We start from the raw sequence: 27881 nt of genomic DNA, 5'->3' as shown, positions 1-27881 counted from the left end.
AATATATAAAAAGTGTGCATTAACAATTACATACTGTTGTGGTTATTACAAGAAGCTTTTGTTTATTACATCTTTTCAGTTTTTGGAAATCATCACAAATGAGGATGCATTAATCAGTAAAAATAAGCATGTACCAAATACCAATGAGTGTGGTTTGGAATGGACAATTTGCTCTAAGTTAGTACATTGCTTATGTTTTTAGTTGTTAAGTAATATGTGGTTGCTGGCAGAATTCAGGACAAGTTGGCGTTGCTTCTTAAGCCCACAGGATTAACAATTTCAGGCATGACTATGCAAGAGAGCGACTGCAAACACACATTACTGTCGAGAGCTTTTAAACGTTACGCAAAGAAACACGCAAGTGAAGTGCCTGGAAGCAAAGGCAGGAACTGTACCTGCAAGAAAGCACAGGATACAAACATGTTACTTTAGTGAATACACAGCACAGTTATTAGATGATATGACTGTTTCAGCTCTAGTAATTAGAACAAGGGCATGGTTAGTCACCTGAAAAGACTTGTTTGCTGAATTATTTAAAAGTGAATGGCTCTCATGTGTTAGGTGTGATTTGACCCCTTTTGATGACATTGTCCTGTGCAGTCATACAGTCCACACCCCAATAGCTTTTGTTGGAAATTATAGTGTTGAACAATGTAATGAAGCATGCTAGGTATCAAGTTCTTATGTCTATTGTGGAAGCAAAGCAAATAGCAAAATAGAACATGGAGAATCAGTTCAGCTATCAATGCAGCTAATATGACCATATGTTAACAGAGAAGAACGTACTAAACTCTCATTATTCTCATCTTCTTAGCATAGAGGGAGAGCAGCATAGTGCTGCTAGGTTTTTAATGAAATGTGTTCTTCCTATACATGAAAACCTCAGGGAAGATATTTTCAGTATTCCACATTGTATATTTATATCTATATATTTCCATACTTTACTCCATATTTGCCTCCTGTCAGCCACACTGCATAATGAGACTAATCGTTATCATGCGGCCAAAATCCTCTGTTATCTCTGAAGACGTGGTGGTCAGCTCTGCTCCGTTTTATGAGCAGAGCTGCGTTATATGTAATAGATAAATATTATATATTGTACCTCTCTGCTGCAAAAAATGAGCACTGGGTCTCTATGTGTATAGAGCTCTTAGCATTCAAAATATCAATGCAAGATGAGACATGGCATCCACTGAAATTCACTAGAGTTATGTATAGTAGCTCCTTAAAATGGCAATACTTATGGGCTCCTATACACAGCCTCACCTGTGAGTTCCCTATTCCCGCCACATTACAATATATAGGTGATTTGGGAATGGAAACGGGAATAACACAGCAGAGGGGAGAAGAGGGAGGTGAAGAAAGAAATTCATAGGACTGCATGGGATTTTTGTAACTAAAACTGTCTTTATTGTTGAACTACATTGGATGGATACTATTATTAATGTTTATGAAATGCCATAAGTGCAGCAGTGTATAGGAGAGGGGAATATGAGTATATCTCTCTAGGGGGCCTATTTCAACCCCCCCCCCCATTAAATCCCCGAAAACAACAGTTTTTGTGGATTTACCGTGAAATTACTATGTATTATTGCAGCATCGCAGCAGATATCTCAGATATCTGCTACTTTGTAGTTCCTATCGTTTTTCTGAGCACTCCCCATAGCAGTTTATGGAGAGTGCTCATTACCGCTTTGTATTAAAGTCTGCCTAGTGAGCTTTCTCTCTTTTTCTACATGTTAATGTACGGCATCTGAAGCTGGCGTACATTAACATAACTGAAGTCTTTTGCAGCTGTCAGCTCTGCTCTGAAGAGCAGAGCTGGACAGCGCATGTGTGGAGGGATCATGTGATCCCTCCCTGTCACATGACTCTCCTTCTTGCCGTCCAGAATGTTAGTGCGCATGTCCGAGGTTTTCGGTCGGCACATGCGCACTTACAAAAAAATAAGAAGTTCAATACAGCTTTCTTCGGATGAGAAGAGGATAAGAAGAGACTGAGATGAAGAAGTGAGTAACTTCTCAGACACAGCAGGTTATCGGCACTGCTGTCCCTGAGAACTTTCTTGATACATTGCCGGAACTTTCAATCCTTATCAAGGAGATAAGGATTGAAAAGTTTCAACTCAAAAAATGATGCATGATAAATAGGCCCCTAGGTTACTTTTGCTTCACCTGTCCTCCTCCAAATTGCCATACAGCTTCAAGACCCCAACCTCACCTGTATAAAAAAAATAAGTATAAGAAATAAGTTTTCTCCACCTGTGATGTAAAATCATTATTGTTTTTATGCTTGCAATAACACATAAGTAAAAATATTATGATAAAATGATGAAACAAGTCTGCCACCTCAGTAATCCTGCAGCCCTAGGCCTAGGCCTGTACGTCCTTTCCTCAAATCCGGTCTGGGAGTAGGTGTAGCACTTAATGACATGTCCTGTATAGATGATTACAATGTATTGCTAAAGCCTTTCAGAGGTGTTATTAGATAGAAGAGACTTGGCACCTGGTCTAAGCATTAGGGAGTTACCTGAATCTATATTTGACCATGATTGGTTTTATATTTTTTTAATTTTATTTCATAATTTTAGGTGTTATTTTTTCACAATTACTTAATATTTCTGGATACAAAGCAGTGACTGTCTATCTGTGATCAATCCGTGTAATGTTTTTGGTGCAAATTACTGTATTTTGTTTGCCTTTACTTGCAAACTCAAGTGCACAATCAGGGTCAAGGAGCCTATTTCTCAAAATGTGGCCATAAAAATGATTTTTTTATCGCCACTATTTATCAAGAACATATCACTGGTGCAGCTGAAGTAAGTGATTTTGTTTTGTATACATATAGGACATATATATTGCCCTATATATTCAGTGGTTTTGTTTTGTATACATATATTGCCAGAATGCAGTTGGTCAGGGCCGTCTTTCCCATTGGGCACGCTGGGCAGGTGCCCGGGGGCCCTGCAGCTCAGGCGGGCCCTCCGGAGGCAGGAAAAAAAAGAAAACCCTGAAAAAAAAGAAGAATACACTTACCGTGCCGTCAGCTGGCGATCCGGCTCCCTCCCTGGTCTCCTCCTCTGTCGCGCTGGCAGTGCATGTCGGGCGTGACATCATCACGCCCGCCCGACATCCATTGTGGAGCGCGACGGAGGAGGAGACCAGGGAGGGAGCCGGATCGCCAGCTGACAGCACGGTAAGTATTTTCTTCTTTTTTTTCAGGGTTTTCTTTTTCCTGCCTCCGACGGGCCCCCCTGGGCTGCAGGGCCCATATATATAATCATTATTTTTTTATTTTTGTATATATAGGGGCCCTGGTGCACTGCTGTGCCTGGGGCCCAAGAGGTTCTTAAGAGGGCCCTGCAGTTGGTACCACGTATAATATGGGAGTAACTGAGCACGGGCTTATTTCTTCTCTGGTTTCACCTACCACTTCGCCGAGCCAGTCTCTGTACATATGCACATGTGTGAGCTGGCGCTAACCATTTGTTATTTTAGTTGAAGTGAAAAAAACAAAAAACCCTTTGAAATACCACAGTTTTGCTCGCAATAAGGCTTTCTACCCTTTGATAAATATGCAAATCTGTTATCTATGTGCACAGATCATCATCATCATCATCACCATTTATTTATATAGCGCCACTGATTCTGCAGCGCTGTACAGAGAACTCATTCACATCAGTCCCTGCCATAGGAGCTTACAGTCTAAATTCCCTAACACACACACAGACAGACAGAGAGACAGACACTAGGGTCAATTTTGATAGCAGCCAATTAATCTACTAGTATGTTTTTGGAGTGTGGGAGGAAACCCACGCAAACACAGGGAGAACATACAAACTCCACACAGATAAGGCCATGGTCGGGAATTGAAGTCATGACCCCAGCGCTGTGAGGCAGAAGTGCTAACCAGTGAGCCACCGTGCTGCCCTACAGATATGCTAATTTCACAAGCAAAACAAGTACAGATAAGCTGGGTACACACACTATAGATAATTACTGCAGTTGCGATTTCTGTAAGATTTTACCAACGCCTAAAAGTCCCGATGAGCGTGCAGATTCATGTGTACACACCTACATGATTTTACCTTCGTATCTGTGCTCTTCATCTCTCATAATTATCTGCTGAATAGATCATAACTCTGCACACTCTACAGAGATCTGCCTACACTGCTGGTCGTGAGTGCGTACACACTTCCACATTTGTCCAACATCGTTCTATAATTTATAGTGATTTCTAGTCAGTTTCTAAAATAAAATAAAATGATATGATGTGCTTTGATAATATAAAAGCTGATCGTGGTAGTGTATACACTAATGCAATATCGGACCTAACATCATATATCGTGTGATTGGCAAGATAATTGGTTGAAAAACCTGTAGTGTGTACCCAGCTTTACACACAAGCTGATTTTGCACTGTAGTGTTCTGTGTTTGTACATTATACATTATTCCCAATATATAATTATTGGGGTTTTTTTCTATGTGTAGTCTTGAATGTGCACCATAGAAATCAAACCTATCATTTTCTTCTGCTTTGATGTACATCTGACAGCAATTAAAGGATTAAACAAATTTATATAATGCATAGCTTTTAATCATTGGCTGGAAGAATATTTGAAGAGCAACTTCACTAATTCATTCTGCAGTGCCCAAACATAGGTATCCCAAATCCTGTCAGGTGATGAGTGACACAGTCACAAACTGGGATGTCTATTATTCTTTTATTTCTGATAAATCATACTATTTCATTAATAAAGTAATCAGTATTGCCCTTGTATTGGTAGCAGATGATTTATTTTTTTGTTTGGAGACAACTGTCCTATCTAGTCTACTTTAATCATCTAGTTTTGCATTTTGTGTAACAAAAATATTTCCTTCTTTATGGCGGTTTATGAACAGATGTTAAATAATAATTGGGATGACATTATCATTGATGTATATTACTCTTCTCAAGTTTTGCTGTTTTTTTCTATTGCAGGTTTGGTTTCTGGATACAGACAGCAGCGGAAATTAATTGAAGATATAGATTGGTCCTATACAGGTATCAGTACTTTTTTAAATTTCATGTTGGGAGTATGCTGTATTCTATGATTTGATGTTGTCCTTTCTTTACTCTATCAAGAAGGAAAAGCAGTGAGAGTTATTTACAAACTACAAAAACCTCTACATAGTGCATTTCACGGTGCTCCCCACATCCTGTAAAAAGATAACCTGCTTCAATTTCAGGGCTAACCCATTTATTTAACTTCTCTGCTTTTCTCCTAAAAAGTGCTTATATTAATCATGAGTGTTTGAATGTTTTTATTACATTGCTTGAAGTGAACCTAGAAATGTGTTTTTCTGTGAAAGGGCCATTGGAAGGTGAAAAATATCTCCAATTAAAAGTATAGGTTATGAGGTTGGATATCCAGCCTACCATAGAATTGAAGTCTTTTTGCAGGAAGAAAACATCTATACAGCTATAAAACGGGGATCTCCTCCCTAGATGTACTTTCTCCACACCCATCTAGCTCATTTAAATTATCCCATCAAGTAAAATGAAGTCTCACTTTCAACTTCAGTGCAATTTGTACTCATGTTTTTATTATAAGTGTACTCATGTGACTAAGACACACTTAGCAAGGAATGCCACCAATCTGCCAACTCCTCCCATCAGACACTGTAAATGTCGCTTTCTGGCTTATTCTTGACACCACGTACCTCGGTGTGTATCTGACCCAACTTGTTCGCTTTTTGGATAGTCCTCGGCTCTGTGTACCTCAGAGTGTATCCGACCCGGGTTGGTATATTGTCCGCTACCTCTGTACCTACCTTTGTTCATCCAGCTGCATTCGTCTATTTACCCTCTATCACATTCTGCCTTGCGATGGTTTTTGGTTAGACTCCACGCCTCAGGAAGGCCTGCGCCAATCCTGATTGATAGTTGCCCTCAGTGACCGTAACAGTTGCAGACTTATGCTAGTGGGTAAAAGAGATGGATGCTTAAATAAAAATGTTGAAAGAGGTACTAAAAGGACAAGAAGTGGCTATTAGTGTCTTCAAGTTTCAGGAAAGGACTGTGCAAGAGAAGAAGAAAGAGTTGGAATAATCACTCAGAAAAGAGAAAATGATTTCTGCCAAATATTCAGAAGAATGTGATATAGCAGGAACATATGCTTGTGATAATGAGGTCAATGCTGTCGTACGTCGGGCATCAGGTTCTATAACCGAAGCCCGGGACAGTTACCTGCTCCCCGCTGACCGCCGCGCTCCGTCCGGTACTTCCCCCTGCAGCTCAGTGCCTGTTCTTCAAATTACCTGCTGGGTACCAGACGTGGCTCCACTGCAGTAACCTGTTGTCTGCAGAGCTGACACTTCATTGTGTACTTCACCACTATCTCAGTGGTAAACCATTGTCTGTAGAGCTGACACTTCATCTCTCCTACTATAACCTGTTGTCCGCAGAGCTGGCACTTCATTGTGTACTTCGCCACTATCCCAGTGGTAAACCATTGTCTGTAGAGCTGACACTTCATCTCTCCTGCTATAACCTGTTGTCCGCAGAGCTGACACTTCATTGTGTACCTTGCCACTATACCAGTGGTAACCAGTTGTCTGCAGAGCTGACACCTCATCTCTCCTGCTGTAACCTGTTGTCTGCAGAGCTTCTCCTCTCTACATTCCCCTATAAATCTTGCCTGATACTTCCAGTAAGGCCCGCGACCTGCGGCGCAGACGCAGCTCAGACCAAACCACCTTGCGGCGGCCCTGTTGAATACCGTCTGCCCATTAGACTCCGCACCTTGCTGGAAGTAGTGCTAAATTAGGCAGATCTAGGATCCTAACCTTCTGAACCATGACAAATGCTCTGGCCTTGGTTACTTTACTGATGGAGGCATTGGAAATTAATGTAGATTTAGAAAGTCTTTACAAGCTGCTCTGTGATGAGATGGAGGACTTGAAAACTGCTAAGGATGAAAAGTTGCAACTATAGGAAGCCAAAGTCCAGGAGCTTGAACAGAAACATTGAAAAGTTGTTGAGAACCTGTCTGAGTAGCTGGAGCAGACAAAATGGGTGAAAGAGAATTTAGAAAAAGTCAAACAGGGGGGTAAGAGTCACAAACTAGCCAATGAGATGAAAGCTATAGCAGAACACCAAATTCAGTGCCAGTTTATTAGCTTATTGTTCCCAAGAAACTGCCAAAGAATAGTCATTTAGCAAAATATACAGCATTTGTAGATGAGTCTGATAACACGTTGTCAGTTGAGAAAAGAAAGAGGAAAGAAACTTTTAATGAAATGGACAAAGTTGAAAGTCCAAATACTGCTGGAGGAGGTCACCTCTATGTTTGACACTCTGCTGAAACGTCCTGCTTAGAATCCTAGCATACCTTTCCATCCCCACATCATTGGTCTAACAAGAGGCAGCTGTAGTGGGACTGACAGATATTATGTGGCCAGCAATAGTTGCAGAGGCAGCGGCAGAAGCTGTTAAAGGCATATTGGCTTGTGTGATGGATGCTGATGTTCTTCTAAAGGCTAAATGGACAGAAACAACTCATGAGGTTTGGACTGTGATCATTCCAGATCATACAGATGTTCTAATATCAGCAGGTGGATTCCGTTAGCACGCTACAGATGTGCAAAAGGTTGAGGTTAGAGAAACCAAGGAATGCACAAACAAGAATAAACTTGAGGGTTGTGCCAAGTCTCACAGGTCTAATATAATATAGCTGTGAAAGTAGTAAACATTAAATGAAACATGATGCAATGAAAACAAAGATTAAAGAAAGGAGGACAAAATCTTTGGAAAAAACTTCGTTCTGAGACGAGAACATGAACATGCCCTACAACACTGAACATTATTAATACAACCTGATCCAATACATGGCTTGAGACTTTATATGTTGAGGGGAAATTATATTGAAAGATGAATTAATAATTGATAATGCAGCCTAACCATAGCCAAGCTAGTGAACAGATATCTTAATAAATTGTTTATGCTTACCTGCAGCTAATTTATGAATGTTTTGTGATGTAACAACTGGGCATTTCCAGACATTTCAGAGGACATGTTGATTGAGACTGATATGAGTTCAGACAATTAATAGTCAAAAAATTCCCATGGGACCAATCCTGTGCCTTATGATGGAATGTTGAGTGGCAGGATCAGTGTCGAATTTGGTCACACAAATAAGTGGCAAAACTGGATAAGGTGCAATCATTCGGTGCATGGGTCAAGCAGCCAGATATCATTTGACTTCACTGGGGCCTGTAGGTACAGGTGGATGATGAAAACACACAGGGCGATGGCGTTCATCTCCTGGCAGCGTTTACTAACATCTAATCTAATCTAATCTAATAATAATATATAAAAGAGAAAATTTGTCCTTCTGTCTGTCTTTCTATACAAATCCACATTTTTCAAGCGAAGATCATGAAATTTTGCATACGAGTGTAATAAAACATGACGGAGGCAACTAAAAAAATTTGAAATTGAAATTCATTACGGGGTGGGGGTGGCGAGGGGGGTAACACCTAAAAATCATCGAAAACTACCATAACTCTGGAATGTCTGGAACAATTTACACCAAACCTGGTACACATATGACTTACAGTCTGACAACAAATATTGTGGGGGCAAGACACCCCTAGCACTCCTAAGGGTGGGGGTGGCAAGGAGGGTAACACCTAAAAATCATCGAAAACAACCATAACTCTGGAATGTCTGGAACAATGTCTTGGAAGAAGTTCCAAAAAAAAGGGGAAATATATTTTTTATGGATGCATCCGGAGGAACAGGTAAGACGTTTCTCATCAAGTTGTTACTTGCTAAAATTCGAGTACATTCCAAAATAGCTATTGCTGTGGCCTCTTCTGGAATTGCTGCAACTTTGCTCCCTGGTGGAAGAACAGCACATTCAGCTTTCAAGTTACCGCTTAATCTGGCCCGAAGTGAAACTCCCGTCTGCAATATCACTAAACGAACAGAAAAAACTCAGATTCTGCAGCAATGTCAGGTCATTGTATGGGATGAATGCACCATGTCACACAAAAATGCTTTACAGGCCCTCAATCAAACACTTCAATTTTTAAGAGGCAATGATTTACTAATGGGTGGAGTCACTGTTGTATTGGCTGGAGATTTTCGACAAACATTGCCGTTCATTCCAAAAGGAACAATGGCGGATGAAATTAATGCATGCCTTAAATCATCACATCTTTGGAGGCATGTTTGCTCTTTGCGACTAACCACAAATATGAGAGTTTCTCTGCATGGCAACACAATGCACGGTCAGTTTGCTGATCATGTCTTAAATATTGGGAATGGTTTAATGCCGCTTCATCCAGTAACTGGTCTCTTCAAACTCAAAGAAACACTTTGTAACACAGTTGTGTCTTAAAATTCTTTAAATCCCGGGCAACGCCGGGTATTCTGCTAGTAATATATAAAAGAGAAAATTTGTCCTTCTGTCCTTCTGTCCTTCTGTCTGTCTTTCTATACAAATCCACATTTTTCAAGCGAAGATCATGAAATTTTGCACACGAGTGTAATAAAACATGACGGAGGCAACTAAAAAAATTTGAAATTGAAATTCATTACGGGGTGGGGGTGGCGAGGGGGGTAACACCTAAAAATCATCGAAAACGACCATAACTCTGGAATGTCTGGAACAATTTACATCAAACTTGGTACACATATGACTTTTAATCTGACAACAAATATTGTGGGGGCATATTACTTAAATCTCTACAGGTTCATTCTTAAAATCCCAGGCAACGGTGGCCCCAAAAACAAGGTAAGGCCTATATACTGCTGTCCTTCTATCTTTCTATACAAATCCACAGTTTTCAACACTGCAGAGGATCTCGGGTAATTCGGGCCACGGCGGAAAAATAAGAGAAAGCGGCTGTGACAGCATCACCATGAGAACAGCAGCCCCAACAAAAGCTGAGGCCCCTGCTGCTCATCACTGCACATTACACATATAACTATCTAACCTCATGGCATACAGGAAGTTGATGCCACGTCACCATGGCAACAGTGGCTCTAGCTGAGGCCTGGAGACTGCTGTCCTTCTGTCTTCCTATGTATTTGTCTTTTCTTTTACAAATGTGTTAGCAGTTGTGCACATATTATCTTCCTTAATATTTTATTGTTCTTTCCTGGTACACATGAACTTGAACTAATAAAATGCCACGAAAGAAAAGAAAATGAAGAAACGAGAAACGAGAAATATAGTTTATCAAGCTGTTTTGAAGTAATTGTTTATCGGTTCGTTCCATCATATACAGTTCAAATACAGTTTTACATTTTCACTTTTCACCTTCTACTGGTCCAATTTTAACATGATATTTACATGTATGTTTAATATTTAGATTGATTTTTGTAAATAAACATTCTTTAAATCCCGGGCAACGCCGGGTATTCTGCTAGTACATGATAATAATCTTAATGATTTTGATCTGATTATTGTCCACCATCTGTTTAATCTTTGATCCACACATGCTGCAATATCAAACCGATCGCTTGCTATCACTGCTGAAAGTGTGTATTTAGCTTTATAATCAATAGAGGCAAGAATTGTCTAGCTCGAAAACTATTTAACCGTGTGTGTGGTTTAGTTCATGGGAGAGTTGCAGGAATAAACTGCTTTATTGGGCCTAGTTCCTGTGAGTACAGTAGCAAAAGAATAGAAAATAAGTGTTATAACTTATTACCTTCTAATATATATATAGAACATACGTGTTGTCATTGAGTTTCCTGTACATTATTGCAACATTTGAGGTTACCTTGGAAAATGTCTTTTGTCAATAATACCACTACCAAATCAAGTAAAGCCGTCATACATGGCAGGTGCCAATTTTGTTAAACACTACATACAATGCTTACATGCTAGTTGACATGACTTAATAAAACACCTGGATTAGCAAGTCACCTATGAGCACATCAGTGTGTCTTGTGGCTTTTTCTTTGTCAGGCATTAACTAAAAGAAGATGTGATCTGTGCTTTAGTAAATATCAACTGTAGAAAAAAATAAAGGACAGAGTTTTCCTTTGTAGAGAAAAAAATTCCAATTTCTTATGACTTAATAAATTTCAAACTAATTAAAAGGAGATTAATAAGAGAAACCACAGGGACTTGGGTCTGTTATTGGAGAGATGGAAGTGGCTGAGCAGGCTTACTATAGATCCCTGCCAATCACCTCCACATATATGCATTCACACACCTCATGGTACTTCTCTAGTATTTCACCTCAGTGGGGGTTCTTCCCTGGTGTATCCAGTCTGGGAGATTTAAACATCTATGGAAAAGATATGTATACACAATATGAAACCTGATTGGGTGGGATCCTTGCCCAATGCAGTCTGGTATTGCAGTTAATAATCACCTGCTATCCCAACTGTTTGAATACCTAGAATGATCTGTAGTCCTCTTGCAGTCAACCACTCCTCTAATGTCTAATAGTGTGGCCTAGTTTCTGGAATGAGGTAATAATGATGATCCCTCCCTTGCCATCAGTGACAGGGATGTAAGAGAGGAGCTTGTAATGTGCACCTGTAATCGTGCATCTGAGTCTGGACAGCTTTATAATAAAATACCTGTGTTTCAAACTACACCCATTGTAATTCTCCTGAGACTGTTGCACTGTATGGTATGGAAAGTAGATTTACAAAGCTGGAAAGAATTACAGAGTTATCCTGATTATGGTTTAATGGTTCATTCAAACACAGCTACCCCATAATGTTAGTGACCTTTTCCACAGAATGCTCTTTAAGCCATGTGACACAGATGACACACCTGGAGCTTTGTCTAATACACTACTTGATGTTAGTGTCTTCTGGTTTTTACATCCCCGTTCCCATGTTAACCATGCTAATCTACCTCTCCCCACCTATACTATGATTTCATGTCTTCCACCGCTATAACCCTTTAGCAGCAGATATTTATGTGCTGTAACATGAGCTTACATGTGCCTCCCATTAGAAAAGGAAAATACATTTAAGTATTGCTACATACCACAGCACAATATTACCACATACTTTACAAGCAAACATTACACATTATCTTTCATTACAGGTTCAAACAGAAAGTTATTTAAGGGCATGTTTTATATTAATCAATCAGTCAATAAATGTGTTGTCATTTTTATCTATCTATGGAATTTGATGTACAAAAATTATATTTTAAATGACAAACAAACTTTAAGTGTCACACACTGGACTTACCAAGGTTGCTCCCAGTGTCTGTCACGCTTTTGCCTCAATTCCTCGTGGTTCCACCAGATCTACTTCTCCCCGGCAGTAAATGCTTTCAGCCGCCATCTTGGAAGTGCGAGCACACCGAAATAATATATATGGGGTCACGTCACTGCTTACACCTCTTTCCCTCCCCTTTGGTGCTTGGCTCAGTATTTACAACCTCTAGGGTGCCAGAGGGTGTATCTCAGTTGGAACTGCCATATGGCATAGAATTACCTATCTCCAGTATCCTTGATGTTGCATCCTCACTCCATTATATATATAGTTAATCCTGGTATAGGATTCTATCCAGTTTCCAAGTTTTATCCTGGAAATCTGCAGGCTCATGCTGACTTCTCCAGCCTGCTTGCTAGGCGTTAGTATCACATTATCTCGTTCTACGGTGTGCTGCTCTATGGTTCCAGTTCTAGCATCTGTTCTGACGTATGCCTAAGAAACCCTCCAGGAGCCGCAACCTGTGTGACCCAAGTCGTGCGACACATACCTATTTGCGAGGTCCCTGGTGAATACCAGCTTCACATTAGACTCCATGCCCTCGACATAGGTAGTGCCAACTTAACCTAGTTTCAGGATCTCTTCTCCAGTGTGTTCCTGAAATCTAGTAGTTGAAAACCCCTCATGTTATGGTCATTTGGTGCATTATGAATACTTTTTGCTGACTTCAAGAGGTTTACAATACATTTAGTAGAAGGAAAAGAAAAAAGAAATGTGGTCTGAAACAAATGCTGACAGTTGGGGATACCTTCTCCCTCCTGAGTAAAATGTCCAAATTCTATTGCTAGGAAATGCAATGGTGAACTCTTGACCTGGTGGGCCCTTGGCAATTGCTCTATCTTACCTTTATTATAATGGCCAGGTATTTTATTTCTATTATTGTATCTTGTCAAATTCCAAAAGACTTCAAGGAGAGATACCCGGACATGTTTAAACTTTTTCGGGTTTGTTCCATGCTACAGATATTACCTTTAGATTGTAAGTTTGTGTGAGCAGCGCCTTCTCTACCCTCTGCCTTACATCTGTGCCTTCTTTGTCAGCCTTGTATGTACTTGTTCTGTCTTTATGTATGATTTGTTTTATGCATGATTTGTTGTACCTATTGTCTGATCCAACAGAGTTTTGTGGAGTCTTTGAATTAAAAATAATAATGATGACAACAATGATTATAGCCCTAAGGATAAGCTTCCACTATGAGTCTGATTATTTTTACTTGAAGCATTTCAATGCTGTCTTTCCTCCCAACTTGTGTCATGAGTTTTTGAGTTCTTCTTTTTCTTTCTTTTTTACAGTTAAACTGGCTCCAGCACCAGTCAGTAATAATAAATCCATTTCTGCAATTCAATCATCCTGCCTAAATTTGCCATTTACATATGGAATATAATCAAAAATAGAGTCTCTAGTCTGTAGCCAAAATAAGTCCCAATCATGCATCTGAACCCCATAGGAGCAGAGTGGGAGCCCAGTACTGCACCAGCTGCTGATAGCAGGGACCAAGAGCTCTGTCAATCATGGCTCCAACTCTTTGTTTCAATGTCAAGTTCAACTATGTACAAATTAAGTAATGGACATGCGGATTAGAAATAACAGTGTTTCTTTTCTGTTATGTTCCAACTGTATTATGGTGGACCCTTTCTCCTTGTTAGACTGATTCTTTCCCCTCACCCATGTCATTTATAATACACAGATGCATGCTGAATGACATGCTTCATTTTCTTTAATGATAGAAACAAACAATATTGTTCTCACCAAAGACTTCTGATGGTCTGAGCCTGTAGCTCTTTTTTCAAACACATGAAAAGCTTATCAGTGTATCACCTAAACATTTCCCCTTCCTATACAGAAACACAGGTGGATCCTTACATATCTTAGAATGGATCTGCATGTACTGGATCTGCTTGCAGTACTCTCTCATAACATCCCACTATTTAATTCACAGTTGATTAAAATGCTGATAGATTTAATTCCAACGAGAGATGTCCTTGTGGCTTGTTTCATATGGGTCATACATCTATTTGTTTGAAAATGTACTTGAATGAACAATAGTAAAACTGTATAATGTTTATAATGTTAAAGAACAGGCAGATCAGGAAAAACAGAAGGAAACCTCATAAGGGGAAACAATTTTTTATGCATTTAGAGATAGAATTTTGGAGATCTGTTGCCAAATACTGGAACAAGAATATGTACCTGAGGGGGCTGACCCCAAAATAACCCTGTATGAAAAAGAAATGTTTTGGATTTGCTGACTTAATTCCAGGAAAACCAAAGGAATTGAATCATGAATTCAGCCTTGAAAAGTAGCTTTTAGCCATTTTATAGGAATTTTGTCTGTGTGGGTGCAATTCCTACTATGTTATAATTGTATAAATGTATCAGCTTGATAGCAGTATACCAGTATATTTTGTTGATCTCAATAGTTAGATCAAAATAATCATGTACATAACAGTACTGCTTTCTGTTTCCCATGAAATGGGAAGCTGATGATGATGGTGATGATGATGATATGAATAGAAGAAATAGAATTACATATACTCGCGTTTTGATATGTTATAGTGGATTTCATAGTATTTATCACCGTTTTAATTATTTTATTAGTAATATGATATGCTAAACTATACTGTTTGAATAGTTTTCTCCTTCATCCCTATTACCCTTTCCTTAGTATGCGGTATTAGTAAGCAGAGTTTCCAATTTCACTTTGGCTATATATAAGGATGATGGTTTATGTCTTCAAAGATGTACCTGCCTGAAGGATAAATTAACTTGCAACAGTGTGCTATACTATGAATCCTACATAATAAATATTGGACAGTTAATTGTAGAATAGTTGAGTTCCATATTTGTTGTTCAAGCTCATATAGTGCAGTAACTTCATACATCCATGGTTTATATCTATGTACATATATTAGATAGTATTTTATAGGCCATGTTATGTGAAATATTTAATTTAATATATTAAAACACACATATATATTTCTACAGAAAGCTTAAACCAAACAAATTGGGTGAAAAAATATCCAACATGCAATGGTGCCAAACAGTCTCCCATAAACATTGACGAAGATCTCACACAGCTGAATATGAATCTGCAGAAACTTACATTTCAAGGCTGGGAGCAAGTTTCTAATCATATTTTAATTCGCAATACAGGAAAAACAGGTGAGCTATCCTATTTTTAATGTTGTGCAGTACTACAAAGATTACAGTTATTATCTCAAAGGAATGTGCCCAGAGTCTGCAGTTATAAATTCACATAGTAATTGTGTAGTTTTATTTTGCCTAGGGTACATGGAAGAGATTTACCTTTTATGGTGGTTAAAACTCAGTGATATGACCTCTGCAATATGATACTTGTTTTAACATGTACTGCACGTTGCTGATTTTAATTATATATAATAATGTATTGAAAGGGTGTTTTTCCGCAGTTGATAGCAGTTCTGTTACAGCTACAGTTTGTGTACCAAAATTATGCACTAGGCACATTACCTATGCCCCTGATGCTCAGTGTTAGTAAGCTGACCTGTGCTATCCAGAAAAGAGGTTAGTTATGTTGTACAAAGTCAAGAAGGCCATATTGTGCCTGTCATACCAGTCTGTCTATCAGCAAGCCCTGCCCAGTTATCCCAACTCTGTTTCAAGATTCTCTATAGAGTAATACTTACACTTTGGACTTTGAACATCAATTCAATAATCGGCCCATTTAACTTGATTTCCTGGTGGGACCTTCAACTCCATGTCTGACACTAGAACACTAAAAATGTTCTATAATCCAATTAAATCTAGAAATTAAGTATAGACAATAATTTACTCTTTATTAGAGGTTACCTCTGATTTTATTTGATCCAGCATGGGGATATCTAATTATAATAATGCTTCTTCTCTGGACTTCCTAACACTTTCTACAGTGTAGGGTGTTAATGTCTGGTGAACCCCACACAATAACTACTAAAGTGGCCGGATTGCTTTAAAAAAAAAGGGCCCTTGAGTCTCTAGGTTCCTTAGTTTTTTTCTGTAGTGTAGGATGTTATTGTCTGGTGATCACCAAACAATAACTACTAAATGGTCATATCATTTGAAAGAGGGCAAATAAGTATACTTTTGAGTGCTAAACACGAGTCCCACTTGTTCTTATGATTAATGAATATATTTGTAGAAATTACCATCTAAATGTATTGAACATGACCTAATAATATGTTTATATATAGTGATATAAGTGTAAAATGCAAAGATAATCTAATTTATAGCTAACGTTCTAATTCATCTGTGAATGATCTTGTGGTCCCATTGGGGTCTTCAATAACTGTACTGAACTGTATTGAAATATGCATTGAAGTTTTGTTTTTCATTATCAAACGCAATGTTTTGAATTGATTCTCTGTAACCTTGTTGTCTGGAGGTCTTCACAGTATATAAAAGGACAATGTAGTAGTCAATGTGTAATTAACAGGAACACAATGACTGACCTTAAAATCCTCTCTTAGAAATCTTGGAACTTTTACACTTTTAACTATCTGGGAAATGTATTTCATGCAAAGAGGATTTCTACATGTTGGTTTTACATTTTTAGTTTAATCTTGGTGATTTATTTGTGGTATTATGATGGATTATAACTAATTCTAAAGGGTTTTGTGCTAAATGATTTTTGTCTTGTTTTTTATTATCACAACAGAGTGAATAACCAACATTCCTGTTCGTCTAGTATGTTCCATTTATATTTTTACAGAAAGATATTGATGCGTGACATGTTTAAAAGTTCGCAGAGGCTTTTGATTTTCTTTTGTAAGCACATAATGTATTATTTAAGTCAGGTGCTTTAAGGGTATAGAGTGTATATCTACAAAAACATTTGGAAAGATAAAACCCAACTGAATGGTAGTTTTAGTGCATGCTATAGAAAATATGCATCAAAAGGTATCTTGTACGACATCTAAAAGTATGTTTGATGGTAAATAGCATGACATGTAGCAGGAATAACACATTGATTCTGGTATAATGGTAAGTGAATGTAAATGTAAAAACGAAAAACTTAAAGGGGTTTTCTATGTTCGGACAGCTTTAATTTATTGGTTAAAGGGCTCACTGTGTATGTTCCCGTAAACCTTACATCAACCTTAGAATTCTAAACATTCTGCATGCAAATAAATACACGGAGACATGTATAAGTTATTAAAAAATTGCCAGAACTTTTATTATGATTTTAACTTTAACTAAAACCTATGGTGGCGGAGAAAGGGCACTGCGAAACAACTCTCAAGCTGATAACACTATATCACAATTGGACTGGCGCAAACCGCCGTACGTACACAACCACGGGGAACAAATCCCATCATAACTTGCGCTGAGTTGGCGTCAGAGTGACTGCCCCTTGAAAACTCACGCTGCCCTCCCTCACCGAGCCGGACAGGGACCCTCCTCACCGAAGAGCCAAAAAGGAGTTACTGGTGCCTCAAAGGGGGGCAGTGACCTACGACAACTACCTGTGCGCCCACTAATCAGCCGCTGAACGCAGTACCTTCCTACCGTAACATTAACCCGAAAATACTCACAACAAGGAGTGGGTGGGTGGGATCTCGTGCTGTGGAATGAGGCAGAACAGGAAGTACAGCCTACTATACCAATCAAGGTCCCTCCCACTGGAGCCCATATTGGTCGGGCCAAAACCTATGTTAACCCCTTCAGGTCAGTGTTCAGTTTACTACAAACCCTGTCGCCCTTTAAGTGCGTTCGTCCTATGAAGCCTCGCTTGTCATTGTGCATGTCCTTGTGCTATAATTAGCAAATATTTTGCTCTATATTTTCAACATTATTCTATGCTCTTCAACAAAGGCCTTCATATATATCAGACAGTTATTTAATAGTTATCAGACAAATTTATTTCTTATTTATCAGGCAGAGTTATTTCACATCTATCAGACAATGTTATTTCATATCTACCAGACAGAGTTATTTCTTATCTATCTGGCAGACTTCTTGTATATCTAATCATGCAGAGTTATTTCATATTTATTAGGCAGAGTTATTTCATATCTATCAGGTAGAGTTATTACATATCTATCAGGCAGACATATTTCATATCTTTCAGAGTTATTTCATATCTATCAGGCAGAGTTTTTTCATATCTATCAGGCAGAGTTATTACATATATATCAGGCAGACTTATTTCATATCTATCAGAGTTATTTCATATCTATCAGACAGAGTTATTTCATATCTATTAAGCAGAGTTATTATTTATCTATCAGGCACAGTTATTTCATATCTATCAGGCACGGTTATTTCATATCTATCAGGCACAGTTATTTCATATTTATCAAGCAAAGTTATATCTATTTTTGTCCTTGGAAACATCACAACTTTCAAGTGGATTAGATACAATTATATTTTGTGTTGAATCGAAGGACAGTGAAAATAATGAACATTGCATTTACATAAAGAAACCCACATACTCAATATAAGTCAATACAATTAAGTCCTAACTAACTGCTGCTCTTTTATAGAGAAATTGTCCTAAAATCCACAAATATAAAAGAAAAAAACAGCGCTGATCTGGGACTTTTATTACAATTGTTAACAACCCTAATTAAACATGGCAGACATTAAGGAATTGGCTCACTCAATACACTTAAAAATGAAACATATTTGTATTCCATTTCATAATATACTATAAATCTTATATACAACATCTTCAGTAAACAATATTTTGTTAATAACAGCAAGCACAAGGAAAAAATGGCATAACAATAGCTAGATTACTATTTAAAAGTGAGGTGTTGTTACTGTTTAGCAGTCTTTTAGAAGGAACCCAACTTGGTCAGCAATTAGGAGAAGGCAATCCCAAAAAGACCTATCAATCATTCCAAGTCCTGAGTCTTCCTGTAAATGGAGCTGTAATCCCCTATTGTATCTGTGTGATGTCAGCTGTAGATAGTGGGGTCCAACAATAAGACCTCCCGGATAAACACCAAGACACTTTTTTAATTCAACTTTACCGCTCATCAAAAAATGAAAACCAACATTCTGTCCGTCCTTCATCAGTTTACCGGGTCATTTAAACCTGTTTAGCTTTGTCAAAGCTGTTCAGAGCAGGACTTGTAGTCTCTGGGAAGAGGTGTGGGAAGTGCACATTGTTTTGTTTTTTTTCAGCCAATCCCATAGAGGCTCCTGCCCTGCACCAGGCTGGTTTTAACTATAGCGGGGGAACCACAAGCTTATGGTCTATCCGTTATGGTGGAATTCCATCCAGGTTGTCAAGGTTTCAAGCTTATAGACGAATAGGGGGGATACACGTAGTCTGTTTATTTTTTTATTTCTTTATAACTTTAATCAGCACCAGCCCTGAGGCTCCTTTTTCATTTTAGTAGGGTTTCTACATGTAGCACAAACTGGCAATAGAAGTTTATTGAATGTGCCATTGAAATGTCTCTGATGAATTCACATTTTTCCAAAAACATTCACAATTCACATTTTCTCCAAAAACATACTGCTAGGTTAATTGGCTGCTATTAAAAATTGACCCTAGTCTCTGTCTGTCTATCTCCCTCTTTGTCTGTCTGTGTCTGTGTGTGTGTGTGTGTGTGTGTATGTTAGGGAATTTAGACTGTAAGCTCCAATGGGGCAGGGACTGATGTGAATGAGTTCTCTGTACAGCGCTGCGGAATTAGTGGCGCTATATAAATAAATGATGATGATGATGATGATTTTTCAAATCAATGGAAATCTCAAATAAAGTGACATGAACATTGTTAAACAGATTAGAGAGTTGGGACAATGGCTTTCCTTTTTTGTTTTTTTGATTGATTATTTCTAGCGATTTTTATCAATTTAAAAAAGGTGGGAAACTCAATCTTTAGAAGATTCTTTCCTTATATGGTTTAGATAGTTTTGGAAGTCGAAGGATGTAAGTGATTGTTTTATCCTAAACTAAAAGTAGCACATGGAATTTATTTCTTGCTTTTCAATCTAGAGCACTGTGTTGCTTGGTACGCTATTGAATAACCTGTCACTTTAATCAAGCAAACAGAACTGTAACACATGCATATACCAGTTGTATTGAATATTCAGTATTACAGCTGATCGATATCTGTCTTCCAGTTAACATTTTATTTTCAACACTCTTCCGAAGCTCTGTTGGAAGTTATTTTAAAATAATATTGTGTTTGTCAGTTGTGGTACAGTATATATAAATCACTATTAGTTGCTTTAATTAATCTTTTTTTGTTTGTTTCTGTAGTGGAAATTAATTTGACAGGAGATTATTATCTTAGTGGCGGTGCCTTAGATGCAGCACACAAAGCTAGCAGGATAACGTTCCACTGGGGAAAATGCAATTCTACATCGGATGGATCGGAGCACAGTTTGGAAGGCCAGAAATTCCCTTTGGAGGTAATTTTATAAGTACTCCTTTTTTATTTTATCATTTAGTATTGAAAAATGTCACATTTGCACAATTTAAGCTTCATGTGGGTAAATACAACCCCCCTTTGTTAGCACATCATTATTAGTGCATTCATGAATAAAATAAATTGAGGCCCTTGTCACCCAACTCTATATACCGTACGTAACACTATGCTTTTTAAAACGCTAAGTACAGAGCAAAAAAACATCACTGGCTACTGGTGTGTGGCTTCACTAAAACCCTGAATGTAAAAACTGCATGTTTTAATTGCATTCATTAATGATTATAACATTCCTGATGCTAAAATTTCTGAGTTTTGAGAGACCAATTCTGAGTCCCTTAATGCATTTTTATTAATAATTATTGGGTTTAAAATTCTGGCAAAGTCTTAATAACACAAACATTCTGTGTGTTTCTTTCATGTCTAGTCTATACATGGGTAAATCATATTTTAATCTTATGTTTGCATGTCCATTTAAGATGCACGTCTGATAACCCATTACTACCTAGGATTACTAAAAATATATTTTTTTTCTTTAGTTTTAGAATTTATTTGTCTTGTACACTATAGAGGTGCAAGAAAAAATGAGTGGAGATTCCTTACCGAAATGGCTAGTAATGTACGCAACGAACATCTCGGGGATGTCCGGCGGCATATTACGGCCAATTGAATCTCCCCCTTAGAATTCAATTACATTTATGTGTTACAGTACTCAATCACAAGATACTTGTCACATTTATTTGATGAACAAACAGACTGAGAAGCAGCTGCTCCCATATATAATGAAAGTGACAATAATGATAAAATGACAATATTATTTATTGCATTATAATTTGATTGTTCAAGAAATAGCCACTTTTGAAGATTTACTGTTAAAGCAGTCAATTTCCAGGCACATGTCAGTAATGTCAACATTAAATAATATTTCCTGGACAGTTTCCATCTTTCAGTAAACTGTTGGAACAAATGACAGGGAGCAAAGGTTATATATCTAGCCATACATAAAACTACTATAACTTTGAAACAAATATATTCAAGAATGTCTGGGTCAGGTAGTTTTGGGTCAGCTGAAATTATCCATATCATTCGCATATAAGTGTTTTCTGTTAAAATATTTTCTGTCTATATATAAATATAAATATATATATATATATATATATATATATATATATATATATGTATGTATATATATATATACCTGATTGCACCTTGTTTATGAGGGTTCCCCGGAGGTTGTTTATGAGGGAGAGTGTAGGAGGCACTTAGTGAAAAGTTACTTTTCGACAATGGTACTAATAATATGTGCTTGAATTATAGCTGATTGTTTGTGTTACAATGTATAAGAATAGACTGCTTCCTAATGTGTGGTTAGAATGCCACCAGGTAACAACGTAGAGTACATAATAGGCCATAGAAATTCTCAGAGAAGCACACATTAAAAGTCAATAAATACCCTTAGCAACATTGGGCATAACTCACATTTGTAAATGGGCCCCCCTGCAGCCAGAGGTTCCATTTATTTGGCTGGTAGTTTACAGTTAAGAAGTAAATGCACATTTTTCATTTCTATTGTGGTTACAGATGCAGATATTCTGCTTTAATGATAACCAGTTTGAAAGTTTGGATGATGCAATAAAAGGAAATGGAAAACTGAAAGCTTTATCTGTTTTATTTAAGGTAAGAGACACATAGTACTTCATTTACTGTAATGAACTGTCAATATAAATGACTATCAGTGTTATTACAGCATCGGTACAACCTAAATATCTGACCTCAGGAATGATAACACATTCCCGCTTCTGGGAACATTTTTCACTGTCCTTTCATCTCCAAAAACACAGCTACTTTCTTGCCCTGTATTAGCAGGTTTTGTTCTGCCTCTTTTTGGGGGTTGACATTTTTCTGATAATTGATTTAACAGTATTTTTCTGAATGTTCTTTAAGTATGGAATATTTGTGACACTGTTACTGTTGCGCCAGCCAATAAAAAAGTGCCGGAACATGGTTGGAAAAGATCCAATGGGAAGTAGTGAGCCAACAAAGAAAGCGAAAGAGAGGAGATCATCTGTCATGCAATGGGCACACTATACAGCCCACTGCTTCCAGATCCAGCTGGCCTTATACTCATCTGTGCCCAGGGGCGGATTGGGAACTTAAAGTGGCCCTGGAAAAAATTATTTGAAGTGGCCTCATGTCGGCGGGACCAAAATAACTGTAGGTGGGGCCAACACAAAAGTAGGCGGGATTTAGAACTACAGGAATTTGGTTGTAGTAACATTTAGGAAAACCTAGATGTGATGACTTTACACACAGTGGGTCATCTCTAAAGCCATGCAGGGCAAATGTATAGTATACAATAGGCAGCCCCCTCTTAGTATAGTATAGTATAGGTAGCCCCCAATAGTATAGTATAGGTAGCCCCCCTTAGTATAGTATACTAAGCCCCCCTCACTTACCTTCAGTTGCTCTGAGCAGCGTCTCTTCTCACATCAGGTAGACAGGCAGTGAAGTCAGACTTCCTGTCTGCCGAACAGCACCGTGGGAGCCTAGCAATTGGCTGCCTGTTGCTGCCCACTGAACACCAATATTGTAGATTGCTTTCCTGTACGTGCCTCCCCCCACCGCATCTAAACGCGCCCCCCCGGGAAAATCTGAGGTGGCCTCGTTAGGCATCGGCCTACCGGGAAACTTCCCTGTAAGGTCTATGGCCAATCCGCTCCTGTCTGTGCCCCATGGCAGCTACTTGGACTGCTCTGGCTAGTTTTATTATTATACCACTGTCTGCAGTAAATTACCTCCTTTTTAACCTGCTGTTCCAACTTGTCAAACTCTGCTATCCGACTTCATTAAATCCCCATATGTATTGTAAGTAATACAGTACATATGTAGCAAATTTGAATATGCAAATGATTTGCTGAATGCAAACTCTGCAATTCACTGCCAATCACTAGACAATGGAGGCAGGGAGTGATTTACTGTATATAAGACAGCTCAGGATTTGATAAAATGGGGAGAGCTTTCATACAGTTCATGTCAAACACTGCTCGATCTCCAAAGGAGCAAAATCAAGTTTAAGCACAGTGTCCTACTATGCAACAAATCGACACACTCAACTAGTCCTCAAATCAAAATACATTTACTATTGTTTACAAGCATCCCCACTTTGCTTTAATACATATTTGTATATAAATAAATGGTGATGATGATGATGATGATGATGTGTCTGGCAGTGTGTTCATCTATATCCAACCCTCCAAGTTGCTTCTCTGTGAAATATATTACAAGACTTTGGGGGGGTAGATTTACTAAGAATTGTGTTTGGCAGCGGTTTTAAACCGCCAAACTGTCGCATTTACTGTAAGGCAGTTTGAGGCTGGGATGTTAAATGACTGGCGATGTGTGGTAGATTGAAAAAAACTAAACCACTGGCACCAGAAAAAAGACTGTTTTTTTATACCTGCTTCTGATTGGCTGGGTCACCTATGCAGTTTTTAGATCAGAAAAACTAAGTAAGATCTCATCTCTATACAACCACTAAAACAACTGATCTTTTCATAAATATAAAAATGTTGATGTGTCCATTTGGTTTAATATGTACCCATACACAGGACTTTTGTGCAAAAAAGAAAATACCAAATGTTAATATATATTAAAAAATGACAAACATAAACACATAAACCTGTACTACTGCAACTCAATATAAGTACTCTAAATTATATCCATTTGTTAAAATTATACCCATTTGTGTAAGTTTTCTTAATTAGGTTTTCAGGACAAAACCATGTTGAAATGCAAAGGGTGTAAATTAGTTTATTATTTTGCATATAAGTTAAATTTTGGCTGTTTTTTCTTGTAGCACACAAATATCAACTTTAAATTTCAGTGTACAAATAAGCTATCAAGTATTTGTGTGCTACAAGAAAAAACAGTCAGTATTTAACTTGTGTTGAAAATAATAAACTAATTTTCACCCCTTGCATTGTAACATGGTTTAAACCAGAAAACGTAAGAAAACATACTCAATTTCTTGCCTAAGTTCCTTAATGAATCAGGCCCATTGGATCTGAAGTATGATTGCATGGGTGTGTGCCCAGGGAGACTGCAGTGTACTACACACCTCTCTTATTTAGTATTTAAATTGTTAATTGATGCAGTTTAACAGGCAAATCATAAAAAGTGTGTCTCATTTGACAGAAAGTAATTTCATAGACCTTCCAAATATTAACAGGCAAAAAACATTAGTGGAAACTAGCCAGAACATGTATTTGGACTTCTAAACAAAGCGTTTAAAGTAAATAGGATTAATTGTTTTAGTAATAAACAGTGTTTAAGCTGTAACTGACTTTAGTGGAAAAATAAGTAGGTAATATATGGGTAATAAGCCTGTAAGCTGCTCTTTTTTTTTTTTTAGAAGATTTTATTTGTTTTTTCCATAGCAACAAGTACAACAAGTAGACAAGTTATGGCTGTAGATGACACATATATCTGTATATACTACTAGCTACAATATTATAAGACATTATATTTTATGTTAAATAATCACTGGGTAAAGCATTTATCATGATGGTCATCTGTATCTACCAGAGATGTAGAGGATACAGTTGCTGGTAATTCCAAAACCACATTCCATTTAAAGAAATAGCCCACTCAAAAAATAAAATCATCATCATCACCATTTATTTATATAGCGCCACTAATTCCGCAGCACTGTACAGAGAACTCACTCACATCAGTCCCTGCCCCATTGGGGCTTACAGTCTAAATTGCTTAACACACAGACACACTTTTTATGATTTGCCTGTTAAACTGCATCATGCAACAATTTAAATACTAAATAAGAGAGGTGCAGTCTCCCTGGGCACACACCCATGCAATCATACTTCAGACACACAGACTAGGGTGAATTTTGTTAGCAGCCAATTAACCTACCAGTATGTTTTTGGAGTGTGAAAGGAAACCGGAGCACCTGGAGGAAACCCACGCAAACACGGGGAGAACATACAAACTCCTCACAGATAAGGCCATGGTCAGGAATTGAACTCATGACCCCAGTGCTGTAAGGCAGAAGTGCTAACCACTTAGTCACCGTGCTGCCCACAAAATCTAGTAGTGGTTGGAGTTTACATTAAATCTAGTGTTTTAGTTACCACTAATGCCAGAGCACCGTAATGCCATGCCCCATAGTATGCTCAAAAGATGTCCACATTAGGCTCTTCTGAGAGCAGAGGAGTAGCCTGGGAAGGGTGGTCTTCATTGCCATCCCCAAAACCTCTGTCCCATTAGGAGCACAGTGTAGTTCCTGGCAATAGGGGTTACCTTGCCACTCCCGTAACATCCTGTGCATATCTATAAATACTTTTGGACAAAATTTCTGCCTGTTTGAATCAGGTTTAACTTACTAAACTCCACCCAACACTAGATTTTACTAGATTTTACATTTTTGGGTACAATTCTCCCTCAATTCTCCTTATCCTGTAAATCCTCTTAGCACCTGGAAAATTAGTTTTCCCAGTTTTAGAAGGCCTGGAGAAAAAAGATTCCCCAAATTACGCACATATTACAATATTGATATTGCTGCACTTACAAAGTGTAAAAGTGCGCAATTTAATTAATAAAAAGAATCGGAGATTAAAAAGATCTGCCATTATTGTACATAAGTAATATAAATATGATTTGCAGTACATTTTACAAATGTTTTTGTCTGTCACGTGATATAATGTTATTAAAACTCTTTGTGACTTTCTGGAACACATCATGTAAAGTAATCTTACAATGTTGCAGATTGGTCAAGAAAACAAGAAATATGATTCAATTATAAATGGAGTTGATAATGTTCATCGGTTTGGTGAGTGTATTTTCTGTTTTCTGCTAATGTTTTGCAGCCAAGTAAACTGTCATTTTATCTTTCATCGTCTCTAAATATCTCTGTGGTTGCTACTTAAAGTAGGGCTTAATCAGAAATATATATTTTTATATGATGTAGTGGAAGAAGAGAAACATTATCTTGCATTACCTAAAAGGTACAATATATTCAAAGTTTGCATACTCTGTCCTTACAAAAAGTATTTATTAAAATGAATAAGAAAATCCAAGAACATTTGAGTTTACCCAAAAAAGCCTTCCAATTGTAACACAATTATTTTTCATCTTAAAATATACAATATAGTCTTGTCATCATCCTGACAGCCCCCATTCACTAAGCTGAAATTGTAGAATTGTTGTATATACTATAAATAACCTATTTATATTTTTCACGTGTATTAATAGATTTCTTGTGGGCTTTTAAAAGGAAGAAGCTTTTTTGGCTTGGCTTTTTTTTTAACATTACTTAATGTGCAATAACAATTTTGACCCATAGTTGATAATTTTTTTGCACAAAAATATTTAGAATGTAATCAAATGTTGTAACTTGGTTTCTAGGGGCCTTGAGTCATTAAGGCAAAAAAAGGAGTAAATGTTCTTGGGACAAACCATGTTACAATGCAAGGGGTGCAAATTAGTTTATTATTTTGCATATAAGTTAAATGCTGGCTGTTTTTTCCTCTAGCACACATATACTTGATAGCTTTATTTTTACACTGAAATTTAAAGTTGATCTAGGACATGTCCTACCCCCAACTATAAATCTCTCCCCACATTTTAAATTTACCTTCCCCTCCATTGCAACATGGTTCTGCCCAGGTACAAAGTTACTCCTTTTTTTTGCTTTGCTCTCCTTAATGACTCAGGCCCTATGGGGCATATTCAATTAGCTTTCCGATTCGCAGTAATGCGCGTTACCGTGAAACATGCGCAGTATTGCCAGTAATACGGTACTACAATAACGCGGATTTTCGTATGCAACCCTATGGGCTGCGAACGAAAATCCACGTTATTGCGGTACCGTGGATTGACTTTGCGGGCCGTCACGGCGCGAACCCGCGAACCGGAAGGCTAATTGAATATGCCCCTATGTGTTTTAGAGGTAAGAAGATGACTAATATAACATATTGCTTAACCACTTCCTGACCAACGTATAAACTAAAACAGCTCAGACTTTAATGAAAATACCATTTTCTGGCTCCATCAATGTGCCAGGAAACAATTTAAGTTGGCTCCAGAGCAAGCAATCACTTTTACATAGCATACCAATATGAACTCTATAGAACCCTATGTGAATTCAGGATTTCTACACTGAGGCTGCTATGAAAACTCACTCCACATTCAGGGGGGCCATGCCAGAGAAGGAGAGAGCTGTCCAAC

The 27881-nt window shown here is 37.9% G+C and overlaps 1 protein-coding gene and 1 pseudogene across 6 annotated transcripts in view; one reads left to right on the top strand and one right to left on the bottom strand.

Moving 5' to 3' along the window:
• PTPRZ1 (protein tyrosine phosphatase receptor type Z1) overlaps window positions 1-27881 on the top strand; it is a 182646-nt gene that overhangs the window by 51737 nt on the left and 103028 nt on the right. For all 6 annotated transcript variants that reach the window (XM_075208948.1, XM_075208953.1, XM_075208952.1 and 3 more), the window contains exons 2-6: window positions 4981-5043; window positions 15226-15402; window positions 20474-20625; window positions 22221-22316; window positions 26421-26484. In XM_075208948.1, coding sequence (XP_075065049.1) covers window positions 4981-5043; window positions 15226-15402; window positions 20474-20625; window positions 22221-22316; window positions 26421-26484 — 552 coding nt within the window. The remainder of the gene's footprint in view (window positions 1-4980; window positions 5044-15225; window positions 15403-20473; window positions 20626-22220; window positions 22317-26420; window positions 26485-27881) is intronic.
• On the bottom strand, window positions 13582-13753 carry LOC142150035 (cytochrome b-c1 complex subunit 10 pseudogene; annotated as a pseudogene).

Source organism: Mixophyes fleayi, chromosome 4, assembly GCF_038048845.1.
Source record: "Mixophyes fleayi isolate aMixFle1 chromosome 4, aMixFle1.hap1, whole genome shotgun sequence".
Classification (NCBI taxonomy): Eukaryota; Metazoa; Chordata; class Amphibia; order Anura; family Limnodynastidae; genus Mixophyes; species Mixophyes fleayi.
The sequence above is the reverse complement of the archived record's forward strand: the minus strand, read 5'-3'. Positions and strand labels throughout refer to the sequence as shown.